Genomic DNA, 21,408 nt, shown 5'->3' with positions numbered 1-21,408 from the left:
TAATAGATAATTTTTATGAAAAAGTAAATTCTTTGATTTTGAAATCTTATTTTTGGCAGAGATCAATCTGATTCAGTCTGATTACTATGATCAGCTTCATAATGTTTCAGTTTTCTTTTTGACACATAAAGACAAAGCTAATTCAGGACGTAATGTTCCTGATAAATTTATCAATTATTGTACATCACCAATTCATATAGATGATATTCAATGGAAATTTTGTATCCATACTATGGTTAAAGTTTTGTGATCTGTAGTTTTAACAGTGATAATTGTAGGTTTGGTCAGTGAGGACCTGGTGGGGCTGTTCTGTCGAGGTCAGTATGATGGAGTACTTAGGAGTCGTATAGGACAGCAGATTCTACAGAGGGGGTCTGAGGAGGGTCCCCACCAACTTGGAGCAAGGATAGTCAAGAATGTGGAGAAGTTTCTTTCCTTCCCCACATCAAATGAAGGAGACATTAGAATCAGGTATGGGTTATGTTGTTAACCACTTAACATTGCCCTGCCTCTTAGTGCTGCAGATTTACACTATCAGCTGGGTTACATGTATGCTTACTATTGTAAATTCTATGTAAGTAGGGATTCTGAATTTGAGATACTACAGTAGAACCTGTCTTGAAAGACCACCCCTTCTGCTGAACAATTATGGTTTCTCAAGACAGGTGGTCTCTAATAACAGGTTGTAACACTATATAATCAATAAATATGTGCATTGAGAATAAGGTCTCTCAAGACAGGTGGTCTCACAACAGTGGTCTTTCAAGACAGGTTTTACTGTATTACATAAACATCTTTTGGACGATGTAGTAAACATTTATTCATTTTATTCATGAACTAGCCATAATTTTACAAGCAGAACAGAAATTTAAGTTTATAATCCAGTCATATAATTGTCTAAAATTTAGGTCTGATTTAAAACAGACCAATCAAATGTCTGAAGTCATGACTTACATGTAAGACTTATCTCGGTAACATTGAGGCAAGATCCAAAGGGATGGGCTTTATGCTTTAAAATTATGCTTTGTTATCAATTTGCCAGTGGAATTGGAAATGGGATATAACATTTTGCCCATTTATTTATTCATTTGTTCATTCATTTATTTCTTCTGCAATATTTAAAACCCTATTTTGCCTCTATATATGAACATTGGTATGAAGAGTAACTCAGCCATGTAAACTGTAAATTAATTGGCATGCTTGAATGACTTTTGCGTTTTCAGGTATTTGTTCATTACATCTTTAGTGTTGTCAACTCTGTTTCACCCCCACTTATGAAAATTGTTATATAGGTAAAGTACAGCTTGTTAAAAGTTGCTAAACCTTGTGAAAAACTATGGCAGTGTGCATCTCAGAGTAACTTTACCATACCAAAACTATCTCAGTTGGAAGTAATTTTCATGGTTTTGTGACATTTTAGTTCAGTTCTGCAGGGTATTTACCAGCAGAGTTTATGTGATGGTCTTTCAGCAGTCACCCAGCATCATTAGCACAAGTTTGTTTTTGTTATTCATAAACTACAGAGAGGAATGGCACCAAACTTTACAGAAACATTTATCCCATGGTCTAGTTGATCCTAACTAAAAATGGTGCCCCTTGAGCATCCAGTATTGCTGCCACAGAAGCCATTTTCAAAATCTTTGTTAGCACTACTGCAGACCTGCCAACTCTTACGATTTTGCCATACTGTAAGTTTTACGAAAATTACCCTTAATATATGGTCTTACTAGCAAAACTACAGAAAAATATTGGTTGCTAAAAATTCTGAATAATTGGTTCATTCGTGTTTTATTTGGATCTGGGGTTCATCTTAGAATTAGTGAAATTAGCCAGGGAACCAGACTAACTTTACAGCAGCACACCAGATGCTTAAAACTGCACCTATTTGTTCATGAGAAGCGTCTGTATGATCAAACTGTTGATTATAGATTTTTTTAAATGGCATCCAGAAAGTGATGCATGTTTAAGATGAAAGGGAAAATAAGCTTCTAGAAAAGTGTTAATAATCAACACGGAAGAAGAAAAGCAGTATTCAGATTCTTGTGAATAAAAGCTTGAAAAGAAACAATTATGTTTATTGGACATCACATGCCAATTTGAGTATGTCTCTTGGCGGGAGATATGATTGCCGTCGTCATGTGAAATGGAAAAGAATTTCCAAGAATTATGTCAAGTTGAGAGATAGCAGCAAGTCATTAAGCTGCATAGGGTTTGGAACTCGAGTTTGTGCAACTGTATTAGTGGTAAATAAAGTCTATGTGTACTTGAAAAACTTTTCAGTTGAATATAATGTTTATTGTCAATGCATCAAACTTTTTATTACATTTTCCAGCTTTACAATAGCAGTTATTGATATTTTGTTACACTGTGCTAAAAACTGGTCAGTCTTATGGAAAAAATCAGCTGCCTTACTGAGACAGACTCATCAGGGTTTCCAGGTCTGCTTCTGCACGAAGAGGAATGGTTGTATGGACATGGAGTTCTCACTGTGCTATTTAGTTAGTCCTAATGAAAATGGTGCTGATATGATATCCAATATGGCTGTCAACATAGTCCTTTTGAAAATCTGTTTCTCACTACTACTTATGAAATGACGATCATTATTGACATGGAGATTTTATTAAAAAAACATATTATGATATCTGATTGGTGTTAAATGAAAATGGTAATGATCAGATGTGCAGAATATCTTGTTACTGATATGGCTTCTAATGGAAAGTCCTTATGACATAGGAGTTGGTTCTAAATGAAAATGGTGATTATCTGACCACCAGTATGGTGGCAATCTTGAAAATTGTGTTACTGCTTTTCATCCTAACACGAAAGTCATATCAACATGGGATTTTCACCAGAAGACTACTTATGATGTTTAGTTGTCACTTGTGACAATGATACTGATCTCACATCTAATATGGCCATCTTGAAAATTTTGTTGTTGCTACTCTTTCTGATTTGCAGGAAAGATTGTTATGCCAGTAGAGCATCAGTCCTTTCAAGGACTCTTGTCAACAGTATGATCTTGTTATTCAGATCTATATTGATATGATTCACTGTAACTATGGTGACACGAGTGGAAGCATTTGTAGCTTGACTGGTAGAATACCAAATAAACTTATTTGATGGGCCTGTGTCTGTTGTCTGTCTATGTTTTTTAATCCCTGCTTTTCTTAACTTCTTAGATGATTGTCATGAAAACTGATAGCCATCTTTAGAATCTTTTTATGGCTAATTGTGAATCGATGGTTGTATTGACATGGACTTGAAACAAAAGCACTATAACTGTATTAAGAAGGTCCTGAATAAAAATGGTGCTGATGTAACTTGTATACACCGCTTGTTTGAATGGTGGACTTGACATGGGCTTTTCACTAAAACACTTATTGTATTATGTAATTTGGTCTTGAATGAAATGGTGTAAATCTGCCAAACAACATGTCCACTATATTGTGAACATGTTTAAAAAGCAGACCTACTTGCTCTTGAGGTCAAGTCAAGGTCATTGCTGAAACTTTTATGTTTCTGTGAGCTCTAAGAACCCAGTGACTTACATGTAGAACTTAATTTTCAAAAGCCATATTTTGTTGTTTTTCAGTAAACAAGTCAATAATACTTTGACATTTATTTTAAGGTCAGAGGTTAGGTCTTGTTTCAGGTTATCTATAATGGCTTATAAGCTTCATAACACAAACAAGTATGCATAGATTTTTTAGCAAACCCAGCTTGTGCAGATATGTAAAGAATACCTTACATGATGCAAGTTCATTAACTGAGTTGTTTTTTTTATAAAAAAAATATTGCCATCTTTACCTTTAATTTTCAGGCAACCCGAGTATTTGTCCACCCTTAATTTTTTTGGGAAACAATTATCAATGTGCCTTTAGTTTTCAGATAATTGTGATCAGTAATTTTATTTATAATTTTCATATTTTGACACAATACATAAAATATTTGCAGTTTGCATTAAAAAAACTGAAAGGTAATTTAATTCATCCAGTGCTCAGTATATGAAAAGCAAAAAGTCAGCGTGTGCTGTATACTGTTTTTAAAAGACTGTCAGTATTTGTATGGTAGTTTTAAGATTCTCAACCATATTTTTTCATAAACATTTTTGTAGAAAAATGTGAAATGCAAATTTTCGAAGTTTTATCTTATATGTAATTATCATAGTAAAACTCCTCAAAATTGAAACCCCCCCACCAGTATGCTGGAATCCCCATAGGACTGAAATTATTATGGAGTCCTGCATTGTTCTTTTTTAATATACTGATTATTTCCTCAGTAAACCGAAACCCCTCAACTCTTTATACTGAAACATATTTTATTCCAAGATTTCAATTTTACACTTAAAAGAAACCCATAAAACCAAATTTCAGTTCAAACTTTTTGCTACTAAATTCCTGACACCTGCAGGCACGCAATGTTAATACAATACATGACACATGCAGACACATATTAGGGCTAGAAGTAAGCTAATCTAAAGTCTATGTACCATAAAAGAATGCCAGCTTTTAAGGCAAATTATTAATAACTAAATGCTTGTAGGTAAGCCATTTAAGAAATATTTTATTTAGCTGCTTATTATCTATTCTGGACTGCTCCTGTGGCCTAATTGGTTAGAGTGTCTATCTTAGATGCATGTTCGAAGACCGGCCAAGTCATACCAAAGACTTCTAAAAAATGGTACTAACATCTGCCTTGCTAGGTGCTCAGCATTAAGAGGTTAGTATTAGGACAGGTTAGCCTGGTGTCAGGATAATGTGACTGGATGGGACATCATGCTACATGTCTGTGGCATGATGCCTCAGTGCTAGACATCACTAAAACTGCCACACTGCAGACATTGTAGCGATATGACTGAAAAATTGTTAAGCTACGTTAAATATCCATATCACACACACACACACACATTATCTATTCATTTGTATACATGATCAGTAGTACATTTATTGCTGGTTATTTAATTAAATATCAGGGCTTTATTTACCAGGCATGTGGCCTCACTTTGCCTTTTATTTATATGTGGAATGACTGTATTTATTTATGTGACAATATGTGATTCAGGATGGAAAATATGTTCTTCAGCTAATCATCCATTAAATGCATGTAATTAATAATAATAAAAAACCCAATAGCATTTTTAGTTTTGTGCACTCTTTCACAAAGATCTATCTGTCTGTCTCTCTCTGATATTTTTACAAATCTCTGTAAGCCTCAGTAAACTGAAAACTTATCAAAACCAAAATTTGTTTGGTCCCAAGGGCTATCAGTTTTCTCACATTACACTGTGTAAGTTTTTATATTGATCTTTAGGCATAAAAAAAGAGAAATTCCAGTTGGTTGTATAAGAAGTTCTGATTTGAAATTAATTGTTTCCCACGTGAAAAAGCACAGCATTTGCTGAAAAAAGGATAAAGTGATAAAACAGATGGCTATAAACTTTAATTTCTAATACCTGTTTAATTGAATTTTGCAAATTATTTGAATCAGTCGTGTATTCCATGTCATGATTCTTTGAGATCTTTGGTCCCTTGTAAGTTTTATTGTTAATGCTGTATCTAACATAGGATATCAGGTATAAGGTGAGACGCCATGACAAAGAGTTTTTTGTGAGAAAGGCTGACTCTGATTTATAAGAAAATATTTTTGTTACCAAATTTTTGCACAGCTTTTTATGACTATCTGGTATGGCAAAGCTTTTCATGAATATCTGGTATGGCAGCAGTTAATTAGACAGAAGGAACAGACTTAGGGTGGATTCCTTGAAATTCTTTTCAGCCCAGTACAGCATGAGCCTTTTGAGAGAGTTGTTTTAACATGAACTGATAATAAAATCAACTCTTGACCCTATGGTCAGGCTAATGCCATGTATTTAATGGAAATAAAATTGGATTAATAATGTTGGACAGAATGAACACCAATAGTTTGCAGATTTATTTCTGTTCTTAAAATATGTATACTACTCAGCTGAGTTCATTATATTAAGATTATGTTCAGCATTTGATTATATTCAGTACTGTTTAATTATATTCTTTTGTGTCTCCCTAGAGAGTTGGATGTTTTGGTGCTGGCGGCAAGCTGTTTACAGCTGTTTGTGCAGAGCAACTGGCTTGGTCCCCCTCTTGATGATGACCTGACCAGTGTTACTCTACCACTGGATCTTCAGTCCCAAGAACAGGTAATGGGATTTTGCTTCCATTGTTTTTCAGGCTGCAAACTTCTTAAATTGGTGTAGGTTTTTTTTTGCCATGGTTAAATAATTAATTTTGCATGTCCTTTAGAATACCCTGTAGACAATGTTTGTGTCTGGTACCATTCAAGGAAGAAGAAGAAATCTTGATGGATTTCCATCGATCCATTCTTATGTCTTTTTAGGGGACCTAATATTTCTTACTGGTACCTTAATACCTTTTAAGGTGACATGGATGACTAATTTTGTTCAAGATAACACTTATTGAAATACTTCACAGGGTCTTTTCTAAAACTGAAAATTTATGAGAAGTATTTCCCCCTCCATTTAAAAAAACATTGGTATTTTTCTGAATATGAGATTGATTTAAAGCAGAAGTAAATGTATGGTTTAAAAATATTATTCAATTTCCATGCATTCAGTTGATTTTTTAGTGTAAGTTTGTGTCACTGGACATGAATCCCAGAATTACTTATCCTAGAATAGACCTTTATTCCATGTACTGGTAGATTAAGAGGCTGAATTGTTACACCTAATGATGGTAGCAAGTGTGAAACAGTCATGAGAAACAATTTTCCCCCCACAGCAGAGGCATCAGTTACATAATCCAGACTTAGCTGTCTGTTATCCCAGTGATGTGCAGTTCTAGAGAATAGTAGAGCAAGGTTATAAATCAAATTAGATATTGCAGCAAATAAATTAAATGCTGCCACCTTATTCAGAGTTCACATGGGGTTAGTATGTTCAGTTGTTTTGTTATTTTACTTTGAAAGGCAAAAGACCTGGAAACAAAACTTTGTTAATGACTTGTTTTGTGTGAAGGAAGAAAGCTATTGGTTTTGAGATCCAAAGTAAAAATCACTGTCATTAAAATGAGGAAAGTGGTTTCTGCACATAACTTTATTTCTATATCAGATACCTGGATGAAATTTTGTGGCTGGCTTGCTTTTCAGGTAAGGAAAAAGCCTATTAATTTTGGGGTTTAAAGGTCAGAGGTCATAGTTTTAGTAATACAATTTTTAAAATTTTTAAAAAAAGTTCTGCACAAAAAGTTTAGTTAGGACTGCATATACTAACTTAAGGACCAGGTCATTGATACCCATTGATCATTAATTTTCAGGGTCAACTTTGTATAGACATGGAGTAAATAAGTACTCGGCAGGTATATATATCCGCTGAGTGCTCATTTACTCCATTTGATACTAAGGTTTTCCCAGAAACTTAAGTGTAACACACTAAAACTTTAAACTTTCAGTAATGTTAAGCAACCAAATGCACTGGTGGCAATCTTTCTTAATACTTGCATCGGGTTATCACTATCTTGTTGGTCTATAGTGAAAATGGTGCCAGTCTGACATCCATTATGGCCACCTCTGCAGCCAGTCTGTCTGACATCCATTATGGCCACCACTGCAGCCAGTCTATCTGACATCCATTATGGCCACCACTGCAGCCAGTCTATCTGACATCCATTATGGCCACCACTGCAGCCAGTCTGTCTGACATCCATTATGGCCACCTCTGCAGCCAGTCTGTCTGACATCCATTATGGCCACCACTGCAGCCAGTCTATCTGACATCCATTATGGCCACCACTGCAGCCAGTCTATCTGACATCCATTATGGCCACCTCTGCAGCCAGTCTGTCTGACATCCATTATGGCCACCACTGCAGCCAGTCTGTCTGACATCCATTATGGCCACCACTGCAGCCAGCTTGAGAACATGCTTATTACTATTCCTCCTGAATGGAAAGACATATCACCATGTGATATTCACCAGATGACTTCTTATGAAGTATAGTTGGTCCAATATAAAAATAGTGCTAACCTGAATCTCCCGTATGACCACTTTGGCAGCCATCTTGAAATTGTTGTCATCACTACACTTCCTAAATGGATGATCATATCAACATGAGGTTTCATGAAAAGACGTCTTCAATATCTAGTTGGTCCTAAATGGGTGTGTTTTGGGGAATTGAGAATCCTGATTTATCTTTGGGGAGTTATCAGAGATATTGGGAATTATTACTTACCTGTATGAAACAGAAGATTTTTTAAAAGTGAATATGATCTCAAATCCTAAATTCATTAATAAGTAACATTTTTGTTGAGCTGTCCTTGGCTGGTTCTCTTTAAAATGCAAATTTTTGGCCATTCTTCTATATTGCAATCCATGCACTCATTTCAGTGGAAAACAGCTAAGTCTAATATTCTGTCTTATGGAACAGGTTTAAAACAGCTTCACTACTTGCTTCAAACTGAAATGATAACACAATTTTCTGCTTGAGTGAATCATTTTGAATATAGTTTCAGAGCTAAGGCAGTATTCCAAACAAGAACTTGGTGGATGCCATGTGTTGTTAATCTTTTTCATTTTGGTCTGCCATTTGTTGTCTCAAATTAAGGCTGTATTCCAAACAAGGGCTTAATGGATGCCATGTGTTGCTAGTCATTTTCATTTATTACTCTCATTCATTCATTTTCAGGTTAACAAAGTACAAGAGGAAATCAAAAGTGAGCTGAGTTTTGATGGTGAACCAGTCTATTCTTTGGCTGTACATTTGGAATACCTATACTTAGCAAGATGTATCCTTCTAGATTGTCGGGGAAAACTTCAAAATCTTCAGGTGAAAAAGGAAATCTTAAGAGCCTTATATTGGGGTCAGGAATTTGACATTTTTGTTTTAAGATTTTGATGCACCAGATTTTTCAGATTTGTTGAATTGATAAAGCCTTACAAAAAAATGAAATGTCATCTATTGTTGTTAACTATGAGGTTAATAGGGGTAGACAAATTTTGAAAATTCATGGTTGTTCCTGTGCAACCAGCTTTAAAAACCATGTTCCTAAATCACTGTGTCATGCCACAGATTAATAAAACTGCTACCATACTCTAAACCACCATTGAAACTGTCAGTTAACTGTAAACTTTTCTTAACCTTTAATTTATGTAGTAGCCATTACCCTACAAGCCAACATAGTGTGCAACAACAATTGTGATTGATTTAAGTTTTGAACTTGCTATATTTCATTGGCTAAAGTCAGCCAACCGAAACAAGTGTCACATGTTCTTCAGCAAACATCACTTTCTTCAATAAGCCCAACAAAGCCTAAATAATGCAGCTATAGCACACTTGGGGACCTAAATAGTGTAGTGGTAACAAGGGTAAAGACCTAAATAGCGTAGTGTTAACAAGGGTAAAGACCTAAATAGTGTAGTGGTAACAAGGGTAAAGACCTAAATAGTGTAGGGGTAATAAGGGTAAAGACATAAATAGTGTAGTGGTAACAAGGGTAAAGACATAAATAGTGTAGTGGTAACAAGGGTAAAGACCTAAACAGTGTGGTGGTAACAAGGGTAAAGACCTAAATAGTGTAGTGGTAACAAGGGTAAAGACATAAATAGTGTAGTGGTAACAAGGGTAAAGACATAAATAGTGTAGTGGTAACAAGGGTAAAGACATAAATAGTGTGGTGGTAACAAGGTTAAAGACCTAAATAGTTTTTGGTAACAAAATAGTGTGGTGGTAACAAGGGTAAAGGCCTAAATAGTACAGTGGTAACAAGGTGAAAGACTTAAATAGTGCAGTAGTTACAAATATAGGAGCCAGAATGGTGCTAGTGCAGTGGTTACAAACATGTTCCAGAATATTGATGATGCAGTGGTTACAAACATGGGGGCCAGAATAGTGTTTGTGTAATGGTTACAAACATAGGGACAGAATTGTGCTTGAATAGTGATTACAAACATGAGGCCAGAATAGTACTTGAGTAGTGATTTCAAACATGGGGGACATAATAGTGCTTGAGTAGTGGTTACAAATGTGAGACCAGAATAGTGCTTGAGTAGTGGTTACAAACATGCGACCATAATAGTGCTTGAATAGTGGTTACAAACGTGTGACGAGAATAGTGCTTGAGTAGTGGTTACAAACATGAGGCCAGAATAGTGCTTGAGTAGTGGTTACAAACATGAGGCCAGAATAGTGCTTGAGTAGTGATTTCAAAAGTGGGGGGCAGAATAGTGCTTGAGTAGTGATTTCAAAAGTGGGGGCCAGAATAGTGCTTGAGTAGTGGTTACAAATGTGGTACCAGAATAGTGCTTGAGTAGTGGTTACAAACAGGTGACCAGAACAGTGCTTGAGTTGTGGTTACAAACATGGGGGCCAGAAATAGTGCTTGAGTAGTGATTTCAAACATGGGAGCCAGAATAGTGCTTGATTAGTGGTTACAAACATGGGATGCCAGAATAGTGCTTGAGCATTGATTTCAAATTTGGGGGTCAGAATAGTGCTTGAGTAATGGTTACAAACACGGGGGCCAGAATAGTGCTTGAGTAGTGGTTACAAACATGGGGGCCAGATTAGTGCTTGAGCAGTGATTTCAAATGTGGGGGCCTGAATAGTGTTTGAGTAGTGGTTACAAACATGCAGGCCAGAATAGTGCTTGAGTAGTGGTTACTAACCTGGGGGCTAGAATAGTGCTTGAGTAGTGTTTACAAACATGGGGTCCAGAATAGTGTTTGAGTAGTGGTTACAAACATGGAGGCCAGAATAGTGCTTGAGTAGTGGTTACTAACCTGGGGGCTAGAATAGTGCTTGAGTAGTGTTTACAAACATGGGGGCCAGAATAGTGCTTGAGTAGTGATTTCAAACATGGGGTCCAGAATAGTGTTTGAGTAGTGGTTACAAACATGGAGGCCAGAATAGTGCTTGAGTAGTGGTTACTAACCTGGGGGCCAGAATAGTGCTTGAATAGTGATTTCAAACATGGGGTCCAGAATAGTGCTTGAGTAGTGGTTACAGATGTGAGATTAGAATAGTGCTTGATTAGTGGTTACAAACATGGAAGCCAGAATAGGGCTTGAGTTGTGATTTTAAACATGGGGGCCAGAATAGTGCTTGATTAGTGGTTACAAATATGGGGGCCAGGATAGTGTAAGTACAGTAGTAACAAATGTAGATGCCTAAATAATGTAGTGGTGACAAACTTAAAGGTCTAACTTGTGCAGTTTTGAGAAATTTGAGGCCTAGATTGGGCAATTATGACAAATTTAGGGGCCTAAATTGTGCATTTGTAAGAAATTAGGTGTAAATAGTGCAACAGTTGTAACAAGCTTGCAGGCTTCACAGTTCAATGGTATCAAATATTGGTCCTAGATAGTGCACTACTAACAAACTTTGGCACCTAAATAGTGCAATGATGCCAACCTAAATAGTGGTTTTGACATACCTGATACTTAGGGACCTCAAGAGTGAACTTGTTACAAACAATACATGTAATAAAGTGGTGACAAACTTGCTTTGCTTCTTTGCAACCCCATAAATAGAAAGAGCCATCAGTTCCAAAGACCAGTGATTGTTGAGTCATATAGTTTTATTTTCTTAGGAGTTTTAGCTACCCTTTACATTTTCAAGAGTACCTGATATAAATTGACAGATGTAAATAACTGACGTGAAATTAACCATTTTTTCATAAAATTCTCTTAAAAAAAATAAAAATAAAATCTGGCATAACTTTTGTAAAACTTTTAAGCTTGGGCATGCACTCAGCTGAAAATTTCAACCTTTGGAAAATTATCTTTAATTTTTTTTCTTCTTTGTTTTAACGGATAATAAACACACCATTTTAATGCATATGAGGCAGTCATTTTGACTGTTAAATAATGATTTTCCAAAATTAAGTCAAATATATAATTAAATTTGATAATTTTTGAGTATGCAGCTCTAGCTTCTTTGTTTTTTTTATTATTTCAGACTGCAGACTGGTGGCTGTTGAGATGTATTGGTGTACATCAGTGTCTGCTTGACGACAAATCACCCACACTGAAGGAAACTGTTGCAGAGCTGATTGATATCTGTCAGTAATTTTCTCAAATCTTGTGCAGATTTGGTTGGTTTTAGTCAGTCAACATTTCCATTCCATGAAACCTCACAAATGCCTGGCACATGAAATGGAAAAGGCTTTTTTCTTCTAACTTGGATTCTTTTGTTACATGTCTTATTTTTTTATGATAAGAACCAGATTATCTCGTACCGCAAGATGCACTTGTAAAGTCACACTGAAAGGACAAGCTTAAAAGCTTCAGTGTTACTTAAGTGCAGGAGTAAAAAAAAAAAACTGAACTGCTTATTTAATTGTTCTGTAATTATTGTAGGAACCTTTTCTTTGAGAATTATTTTCATTATTGTTACAGATTTCTGACAGCTCACCTTTTGCATGCAGCTTTATATTGATACAACCTTGAATGACTTAAATTTTCAGCAGTCCTTATCGTCATTTTCAGGTGTTCATTCACTGGCATTATTGACCCTGATTGCCAACCCCCTGACTTTGGTTTCAGCGCCATTTCTTTACCAAGACCCCTGCTTGATGTCAGTAAAATTTGGCATGCAGCTTTTTTCATTGATGAGACCTTGCATGAGTTTGATTAAAGTATCATCATTTAAATCAGGGGTCTCTAGCTCAAAAACCACCCTGAGTGCCCCATTAGGGCATTTTTGATGGCCCAAGGGCCACACCACCTTTGTTATCTTTTGTGATGCCAATCAATGTGTAGGCCACAGGATATAGCATGGTAGGCCATATGTTTAAGACTCCTGATTTAATTAATGTATTGCTTTATTTTTGACTTTCAAGTTAGGGAATAGCACTAGTTGCATTTCCACTAAAATTTTGCATGCATCTTTTACACCGTTGAGACCTTGAAGGAGTTGGATTTATAGCCTTCCACCTTTTTGTGTAAAGGAGTTATGGGCCCCTGATTGCCAGTTCTTATCCTGATTTCTGAAGCATGACGACTTTACTTGGGTTTGTGGGATATCAACTTTTGGGGGCACTCTGTGGGTATTATGAAGTTATGAGAGAGTGACAGGTGTAAGGTGAGGTTTTTTGCATTTGCAGCATGCACAGTGGACAGAATGTTGGCATACCTGTATGCTACTTTTATGTACAGTGGCTGAAATTTCTTTGAATATTGCAGAAATTCTATTCGATCTAAGCACACAGCTAACCAAAATGACTGCTCCCATTTGCTTGAAAAAATCATCCTGAATTAATCTAAAGTGTACTATCTTTAGCAGCTATTAAAATGGGGAAAATGAAGTTTGCTACACCAGAAAATATGAACTTCTGAATGTGCAATGAATGAATTACCAACAATATAATATGTAAAAAAGTTACCTGCACTCTTTTGTACAATTTACCTCTGAAGTCCAGGAAGTGAAATGACCAAGCGGAGCTAGCAGTTTTTGTTATGTTCTGTGTTCTATACAACCTATACTGCACCAGTCAATCATACACCAGAATAAAGGGAATTTATAAATTCAGTACAATATTTTTATATTCTCATATATTCTTTATATATTTTTTAAATAGGCTAGTATAACCAGGGAGGAAAAGTGGGGAAATTTGTTTCTTTTTAAAAAAATCTAACCCTATGCAAAATATGAAAACAGTAGAACACCACCTTTTTGAGAAAATCTTGGATGACGTCCATTTTTAGCATGCAGCTGCTTCATTTGAGTCATTATAGTCCAGATTGCCAATCTTTGTTAATCTTAGTTTATGCAGCTTACTTTCACCAATGATTGTTTGATTTTAGCTAAATTTGGTATGCAGTTGAAATCAGTAAAACCTCAGATGAGTCTCATTTCTGGCTTTACAAGTCCTTAGGTAGAGGAGTTATGGCCCCTGATTTCCCTTCACCCTAGATTGGTTTCCAAAGTTTGATCATGTTGATGAATGTTGGATGTCAGTTCTGTTTGATGTGTAGTTTTATATTAATGATATCCTAGATAGAGGCCCAGAGTAGCCAAGTGGTCAAAAGCACTCACCGTTACAAATCACTGCTATCTCACCTCTGTCAGCATGGATTCAAGTCTCAGATTCGGCCAATGTGGGTATCTGAGAAAGCTTGCCAGTAGCCTATCATGGGTTGTTAGTGGTTATTTCCAGGGTTTTCCCAGGTTCTTCCTCCACCATTTATACTGGCCGCCATGTATAGCCTATCTTGTGCTGAAAAATGGCATTAAACCATACAATAACAACATCTTAGATGAGTTTAGTGTTCAGCCATCAGCTTTTTTTCTCATGAGATTATTTGAAAGGTTGTAATATCATTAACTGATGGAGTAGAGCTCTTTTGCCAAATTTTGGTTTATCACCTTTGCAGTACGATGATTTCGTCAGATCTGAAGCAGTTTTCTTTAGCTTTATATTATTGAAATGTTACAAGAATTTGTTTCCCCACCATTTTATACCATCTTTAATTTTAAAAATCATTTTATCACAACTCTGTTTGAACAGAAAAAGTCATATTAATGTTGGTATTTCACCAGAAGATACTTATTTTGATGGTCTTAAATAAAAATGGTGCTGATCTGACATCTTTTATGGTCTCTACAGTAGCCATATTGAAAATAAAAAGTAAGAATTAGTCTGTTCTTGTATTCTTTGAAATTCATTTTGGCCAGTAGAGTGCAACTCCGATGGACTTTTGTCATACTGAGTCATGACCTTAGACAATTAAGTTCATGTCATCATGTGAGATGTTGTTTGTAACCTGCATAGCTCAAGAACCATTTTACATATTCTGATGAAATATGGTATGAACATTGTCTCATCGACTTGAATGTGCCTTGTATGAGTTTAGTCTCATCCACTCCAATCTGGAGAGATATAACTTATTTGTTCTTATTCTTATCTTCACATGGAAACTTGGAATGATGTTTGTAATTATAGCTTAAACACCATTGAACCAGCTTTGATGGAATTTTCTTGGACATTGTCTTTTAAATCTTGATGTGCATTTTATGAGTTTTGCCTCATCAAAACCAATTTTTACAGAGTTATGGCTCTTGTCAGTCATCTTTATATCTTCACGTGGAATGCTAATTACATTGAACATATTCTGATTCAATTTGATGTGAACATTGTTTCAGACCTGTGTCTCATTTGCTCCATTTTAGACAGAGTTATGGTCCTTGTCAATCAGTTTCACATCTTTTTTTTCTTCATACATTGGATGTTGCCTGGATTTTTAACATTCCATGGTGTCATTTACATCCCTGAATGCTGAATGCCACTGTTCTCCAGACCTTGTTTTCCAAACAAATTCCTCTATTTAAAGGTTAGTTTTGGAGAAAATCTTCAAAATTAAAATTTGTAATATCTTTTGTAGAACATTATGTAGCTTAAAAACCATCTCTTTTCAGTTAAATTACTCCAAGCAAAGTCTTGAAATTTGCAGTTAAAATTAATGAAGAGTAAGATTGTCCAAATTACCCACAATTTTAAGTTTACTGCTATGTGTGACATCATTCTAAAATATGCTCACCAGCCACTGAAGTACATGTGTATCAGCTGCATGGTCATTTCAAGTAAATACGACAGGTTGTGTACGTCATGTGATTCTAAATTGTGACCAAAAATACAAGAAGGGATCTAGTTTTCTATTTAATGTTCTAGATGATGAACGAGACAGAAAATATTAATTAACCAGTTATAATGTGTTCAACCAAGAATTACTACTAGAGCTTTCTGAGTAGGTCATACTGATCACCCACATTTTTTGCCAGGTGATCAGATCATTGCAGAGCCTTCTAACTTTGACAAAAAGATTTAGACATATTATTTAGGTTATTGTATATCAGGGACAGGTAATACCTGTAAGGGCTATACTTTTAAACTTTTAAATGCAATGAGTCTTAAATGATACAGTAGAAATGTATAGTGACAAAAATAATTAGTACCGAGTTTTCAGGGATAGAAGATTCAAAATTACAGACATGATTTTTCTCCATTTCAAAGCAGAATTCCTCTTTTCTCCTGACTTGAATCAGATGTTTTTGATATAGTCCGTTCTTTATATCATTTCTGATGTGGTTTTTTAAGAACGGTGTGTCCGCTCCCATTCCATAACGACCCTTATGAACACTGACATGCACACAAAATAACTTCAGCTTCAATAGTATTGGAGAACAAATTCATGTAACTATAAATGTTGTGAAATTATTGAAGTCATGTTGAACATTTTTGGTAAGTTTATTAGTTTTTCAGATGATTTTTTTGGGGTTTCTTTTATGATAAGTTGCACCAGGAGCAGTTTTTTATAAGTATAAAATATGCTGCCCCTCGAGATCCTGTTGGGGGAGGATCCCAAACACCCCTTAAAAAATTCAGTTTTTTTATGGAAGACCAAAACATGTCTTAAGTTAGGTTTAAACAGAAACAGGGCTGTTTGTGATGCACCCATTATTATTAGTTCTGGTTTTACACGATTGATAGCACATTATCATATTTTTTCTCTCAGTAAATGTGTGTAAAAAAGTACTGTCTAAGCTCACTTATAAATCAGGCCTAACTACAAACAATATAGACCCTGATCTGACATTAGATAATGTATCTACATATCTGAATCCATTCAGTTTGGTCCTGACTTGTAAGTATATACATTATATTATTTAATGTCCTTTATTTCAGTGCAGAAAAAAGAGCCTTTGATGACAGATGATAACAACAGGTCTGTATAATTACACATCATGCCTTAATTGCAATAGGTCAGGATAATTATACATCATGCATTGATTACAGTAGGTCAGGATAATTATACATCATTCCTTGATCACAATAGGTCAGGATAATTATACATCATGCATTGATTACAATAGGTCAGGATAATTATACATCATGCATTGATTACAATAGGTCAGGATAATTATACATCATGCATTGATTACAATAGGTCAGGATAATTATACATCATTCCTTGATTACAATAGGTCAGCATGATTATACATCATGCCTTGATTACAGTAGGTCAGGATAATTGTACATTGCCTTGATTACAATAGGTTAGTATAATTATATAGCATCCCTTGATTACAATAGGCCAGGATAATTGTACATTGCCTTGATTACAATAGGTCAGGATAATTGTACATTGCCTTGATTAAAATAGGTTAGTATAATTATATAGCATGCCTTGATTACAATAGGTCAGGATAAATTTACATTGCCTTGATTACAATAGGTTAGTATAATTATATAGCATGCCTTGATTACAATAGGTCAGTAAGATTATACATTGTGCCTTGATTAGAGTAGGTTAGTATAATTATACATCATATATTAATTACAATAGGTCAGTATAATTTTACCTTTTGCCTTAATTACAACAGGTCGGGATAATTTTACATCAAACAGAGATAATTTCTGGTCATCTTTTAAAATTGTACTTTGAATGGCCTTAAAATTTTAAATTGCTAATTAGTTAAAGGATTAAATGTATATAGATGTAATCAGTGTATTGTGAAAATTGAACATCAGATTTTTGCCTATAGTCATGATTCAGGAAAATTCATCTATTTTAGATTTCAGTCTAGTTCTTGTAGTTGGGTTGGATACCATGGATTGCTATTGGATAGTCAATCTCTTGTATGTAGTTGGGTTGGTTGCGATTGGAAATGAATACTGCATTATAAGAATCATAGTAGGGTCATTGAATATAGTCACTTATTAGCCATAGGGTCAGTTATCTCGAGGAAGTTCAAGTAAATATAATGGAGCTTTTGTAATAGAAAAAATTGTTTTGTGAAGAATGGAATTATTAAGATCCGGTAATAAAATTTGTATTGAAAATAATTCTGGCAATAAAATTTGTATTAATGCTTTGTATTTGATAGGTTAGGTTGAAGTATGGTGTAATTTTTTAATTTATTTATTGCAGAGATCTGATCATTCACTTTTACCTGGAGGCTGCCTTTCTCAGCTACATGTTTTTTGACTATAGGAAGGCCAAGGACCATATTAACACTGCCAGAAAAATGACAGGACTAGTTGTGGAACTAACAGGTATTTCCATGTTAACACTGCCAGAAAAATGACAGGACTAGTTGTGGAACTAACAGGTATTTCCATGTTAACACTGCCAGAAAAATGACAGGCCTAGTTGTGGAACTAACAGGTATTTCCATGTTAACACTGCCATAAAAATGAAAGGACTAGTTGTGGAACTAACAGGTATTTCCATGTTAACACTGCCAGAAAAATGACAGGCCTAGTTGTGGAACTGACAGGTATTTCCATGTTAACACTGCCATAAAAATGACAGGACTAGTTGTGGAACTAACAGGTATTTCCATGTTAGAACGGTCAGAAAAATGACAAGCCTAGTTGTGGAACTAACAGGTATTTCCATGTTAACACGGTCAGAAAAATTACAGGACTAGTTGTGGTACTAACAAGTATTTCCATGTTAACACTACCATAAAAATGACAGGCCTAGTTGTGGAACTAACAGGTATTTCCATGTTAACACTGCCAGAAAAATTACAGGCCTAATTGTGGAACTAACAGGTATTTCCATGTTAACACTGCCATAAAAATGACAGGACTAGTTGTGGAACTAACAGGTATTTCCATGTTAGCACGGTCAGAAAAATGACAGGCCTAGTTGTGGAACTAACAGGTATTTCCATGTTAACATGGTCAGAAAAATGACAGGCCTAGTTGTGGAACTAACAGGTATTTCCATGTTAACACTGCCAGAAAAATGACAGGACTAGTTGTGGAACTAACAGGTATTTCCATGTTAACACAGTCAGAAAAATGACAGGCCTAGTTGTGGAACTAACAGGTATTTCCATGTTAACACGGTCAGAAAAATGACAGGCCTAGTTGTGGAACTAACAGGTATTTCCATGTTAACACTGCCGTAAAAATGAAAGGACTAGTTGTGGAACTAACAGGTATTTCCATGTTAACATGGTCAGAAAAATGACAGGCCTAGTTGTGGAACTAACAGGTATTTCCATGTTAACACTGCCATAAAAATGACAGGACTAGTTGTGGAACTAACAGGTATTTCCATGTTAACATGGTCAGAAAAATGACAGGACTAGTTGTAGAACTAACAGGTATTTCCATGTTAACACAGCCATAAAAATGACAGGACTAGTTGTGGAACTAGCAGGTATTTCCATGTTAACATGGTCAGAAAAATGACAGGACTAGTTGTGGAGCTAACAGGTATTTCCATGTTAACACGGCCATAAAAATGACAGGACTAGTTGTGGAACTAACAGGTATTTCCATGTTAACCCTGCCATACAAATGACAGGACTAGTTGTGGAGCTGGCAGATATTTTCATAGTAACACAGTCAGAAAAATGACAGACTAGTTGTAGAACTAACAGGTATTTCCATGTTAACACAGCCTTAAAAATGACAGGACTAGTTGTGGAACTAGCAGGTAATTCCAATCAGAAAAGGTGGTTATATATTGGGAGATCTTGGTTTATAACTATATATACCATAGGTTCTTACACTGTCTAATTGGTCCTACATGAAAGTGGTGCTGATATAACGTCCAACATCTTGGTTTTTCTACTCTTCTTGATAATTGACATTTGTAATTACTAAAAGATTTCTTGTGTCTACTTAGTCCTGAATGAAAATGGGGCTGATTTGACCTGCAAAATGGCTGCCAAGTCTTGTTATCACTCCTTCTTCTAAGTGGATGAGCTTAGCAAAATGGAGTTTTCACCAAAAGATTTCATATTGTGTCTTGTGTGACCTAAATGAACATAGTGCCGGTTGGATGACCCATATGGCCAGTATTGCAATACATAACTGTTTCTGAACAAAAATGGTTCTTATCTCATCATGATCATGGCAAATGTTGTGGCCATCTTGAAAAGCTTGTTGTCACCACTACTCTTGAATGAATGTTGGCTTTGACACTTTTGTACAACATAAATTGTTTTGTTTTTTTCTGTGAATGAAAACAGTGCAGATAGGATATATCCACATTTTGATGAAGATCAGCCTAATTGACTTTGGAGTTAAGTCATTTGTACTTCATGGAGTTTATGCACACTGTAACCTGTACATATTCAAGTGAATTTTGATTGGACTTTGTATTTTGCTGCATCTTAAACAGAAAGTTGATAGTCTGCACTCTGACATTGATTTTAACGTCCAAGGACATTGTATTTAATTGTATTTATAATCGGCACTGAAATTGATTATAAGGTCCAAGGACTTTGTATGTAGTTGCATTTATAATCGGCACTCTGAATTGATTTTCACGTCCAAGGACTTTGTATGTAGTTGCGTTGATTGTCAGCACTCCAACATTAATTTCAAGGTACATGATCTCGACACATAGTTTTAGCTGTTCTGGCTTGAGAGTATGATTACACAAACAGGTATGAATGGTTTTTTGTTAAAGTTTGAACACCTTGAATGATCCCACTTAAATAACTTTGGTTTTTTTCTCCCCAAAAATACTTAATTATAGATTTATGAAAACATGGTTTATGAACACAGTGACTTGTAAATAAAATTATGTAGTAAAATTTTGACCAGACTTTATATTTAGTTGCATTCATATTCAGCACTGACATGACTTTAAAGTCCAAGATCTTGACACATGTTTTAGCTGTACCATCTTGTGAGTATGATAACACAAACAAATATGAATCGATTTTTGTCGTTTAACTTAATTTGTAGATATATTTGAAAAAATACCTTGAATGATACCACTTCAAAAACTTTGTGGTTTTTCTTTCCCCAAAATATTATGTGTAGATTTAACCAAACTTAGCATGTGTGTTTTATCTCAAAATTGTTGGAGACAAATTTGTTGATCTTTCTGCCATGATCCAAGACCTTATCATAGAATTTTATACTGCACTTAAATTTATCTTGTAAAAGTGTTACCTCAAGTGTAAGAAAATATTTTTGTTACTAAATTTGGTATGTTGAAGTTTTTCAGGTATGTCAGAGATGGTGTCAGTACTCTGACAGCAGTTTACAAAAAATTAAACGGATTTATCTTGGATTCCTGGAAATTCTTCATGACCACTAAATTGTAAATCTTTTTGAGGTACTCTTGTTATACTCGCACATTTAAGGCTGGGGCATATAGGATTCCTCATGTTCATCCTTCTGTCCATCATAATCTATGAAAGGTAACAGGTTTCACAACCTTGAAGGATTAAAGTGAAACTGTACATATTTTAGTCATCATTTAAACATGTGTACAACAAATAACAGGACATTATGTGTGGCTTACATGATTTTAAGTACAGAACTGTACTTCAGCATAGACTTATTCTTTTAAAGGTAATGCATCTTGAAAAATATTCTGGTGTGTCACTGTTCAATAGACAGATTTTTAGCTGGAAATATGTGAAAAGTTTAAATCACATATTT

At 35.2% G+C, this 21,408-nt stretch overlaps 1 protein-coding gene across 2 annotated transcripts in view; it reads left to right on the top strand.

Moving 5' to 3' along the window:
• Nucleotides 1–21,408, top strand: part of LOC149805351 (tetratricopeptide repeat protein 27-like) — a 121,540-nt gene that overhangs the window by 5,415 nt on the left and 94,717 nt on the right. For both annotated transcript variants that reach the window (XM_089949529.1, XM_089949538.1), the window contains exons 2-7: nucleotides 279–471; nucleotides 6,046–6,175; nucleotides 8,676–8,816; nucleotides 11,946–12,048; nucleotides 16,672–16,711; nucleotides 17,918–18,042. In XM_089949529.1, the coding sequence (XP_089805655.1) occupies nucleotides 279–471; nucleotides 6,046–6,175; nucleotides 8,676–8,816; nucleotides 11,946–12,048; nucleotides 16,672–16,711; nucleotides 17,918–18,042 (732 nt within the window). The remainder of the gene's footprint in view (nucleotides 1–278; nucleotides 472–6,045; nucleotides 6,176–8,675; nucleotides 8,817–11,945; nucleotides 12,049–16,671; nucleotides 16,712–17,917; nucleotides 18,043–21,408) is intronic.

The sequence above is a fragment of the Sinohyriopsis cumingii genome, chromosome 2, assembly GCF_028554795.1.
Source record: "Sinohyriopsis cumingii isolate HCF-2022 chromosome 2, ASM2855479v2, whole genome shotgun sequence".
In the NCBI taxonomy this organism is placed as follows: domain Eukaryota; kingdom Metazoa; phylum Mollusca; class Bivalvia; order Unionida; family Unionidae; genus Sinohyriopsis; species Sinohyriopsis cumingii.
The sequence above is the reverse complement of the archived record's forward strand: the minus strand, read 5'-3'. Positions and strand labels throughout refer to the sequence as shown.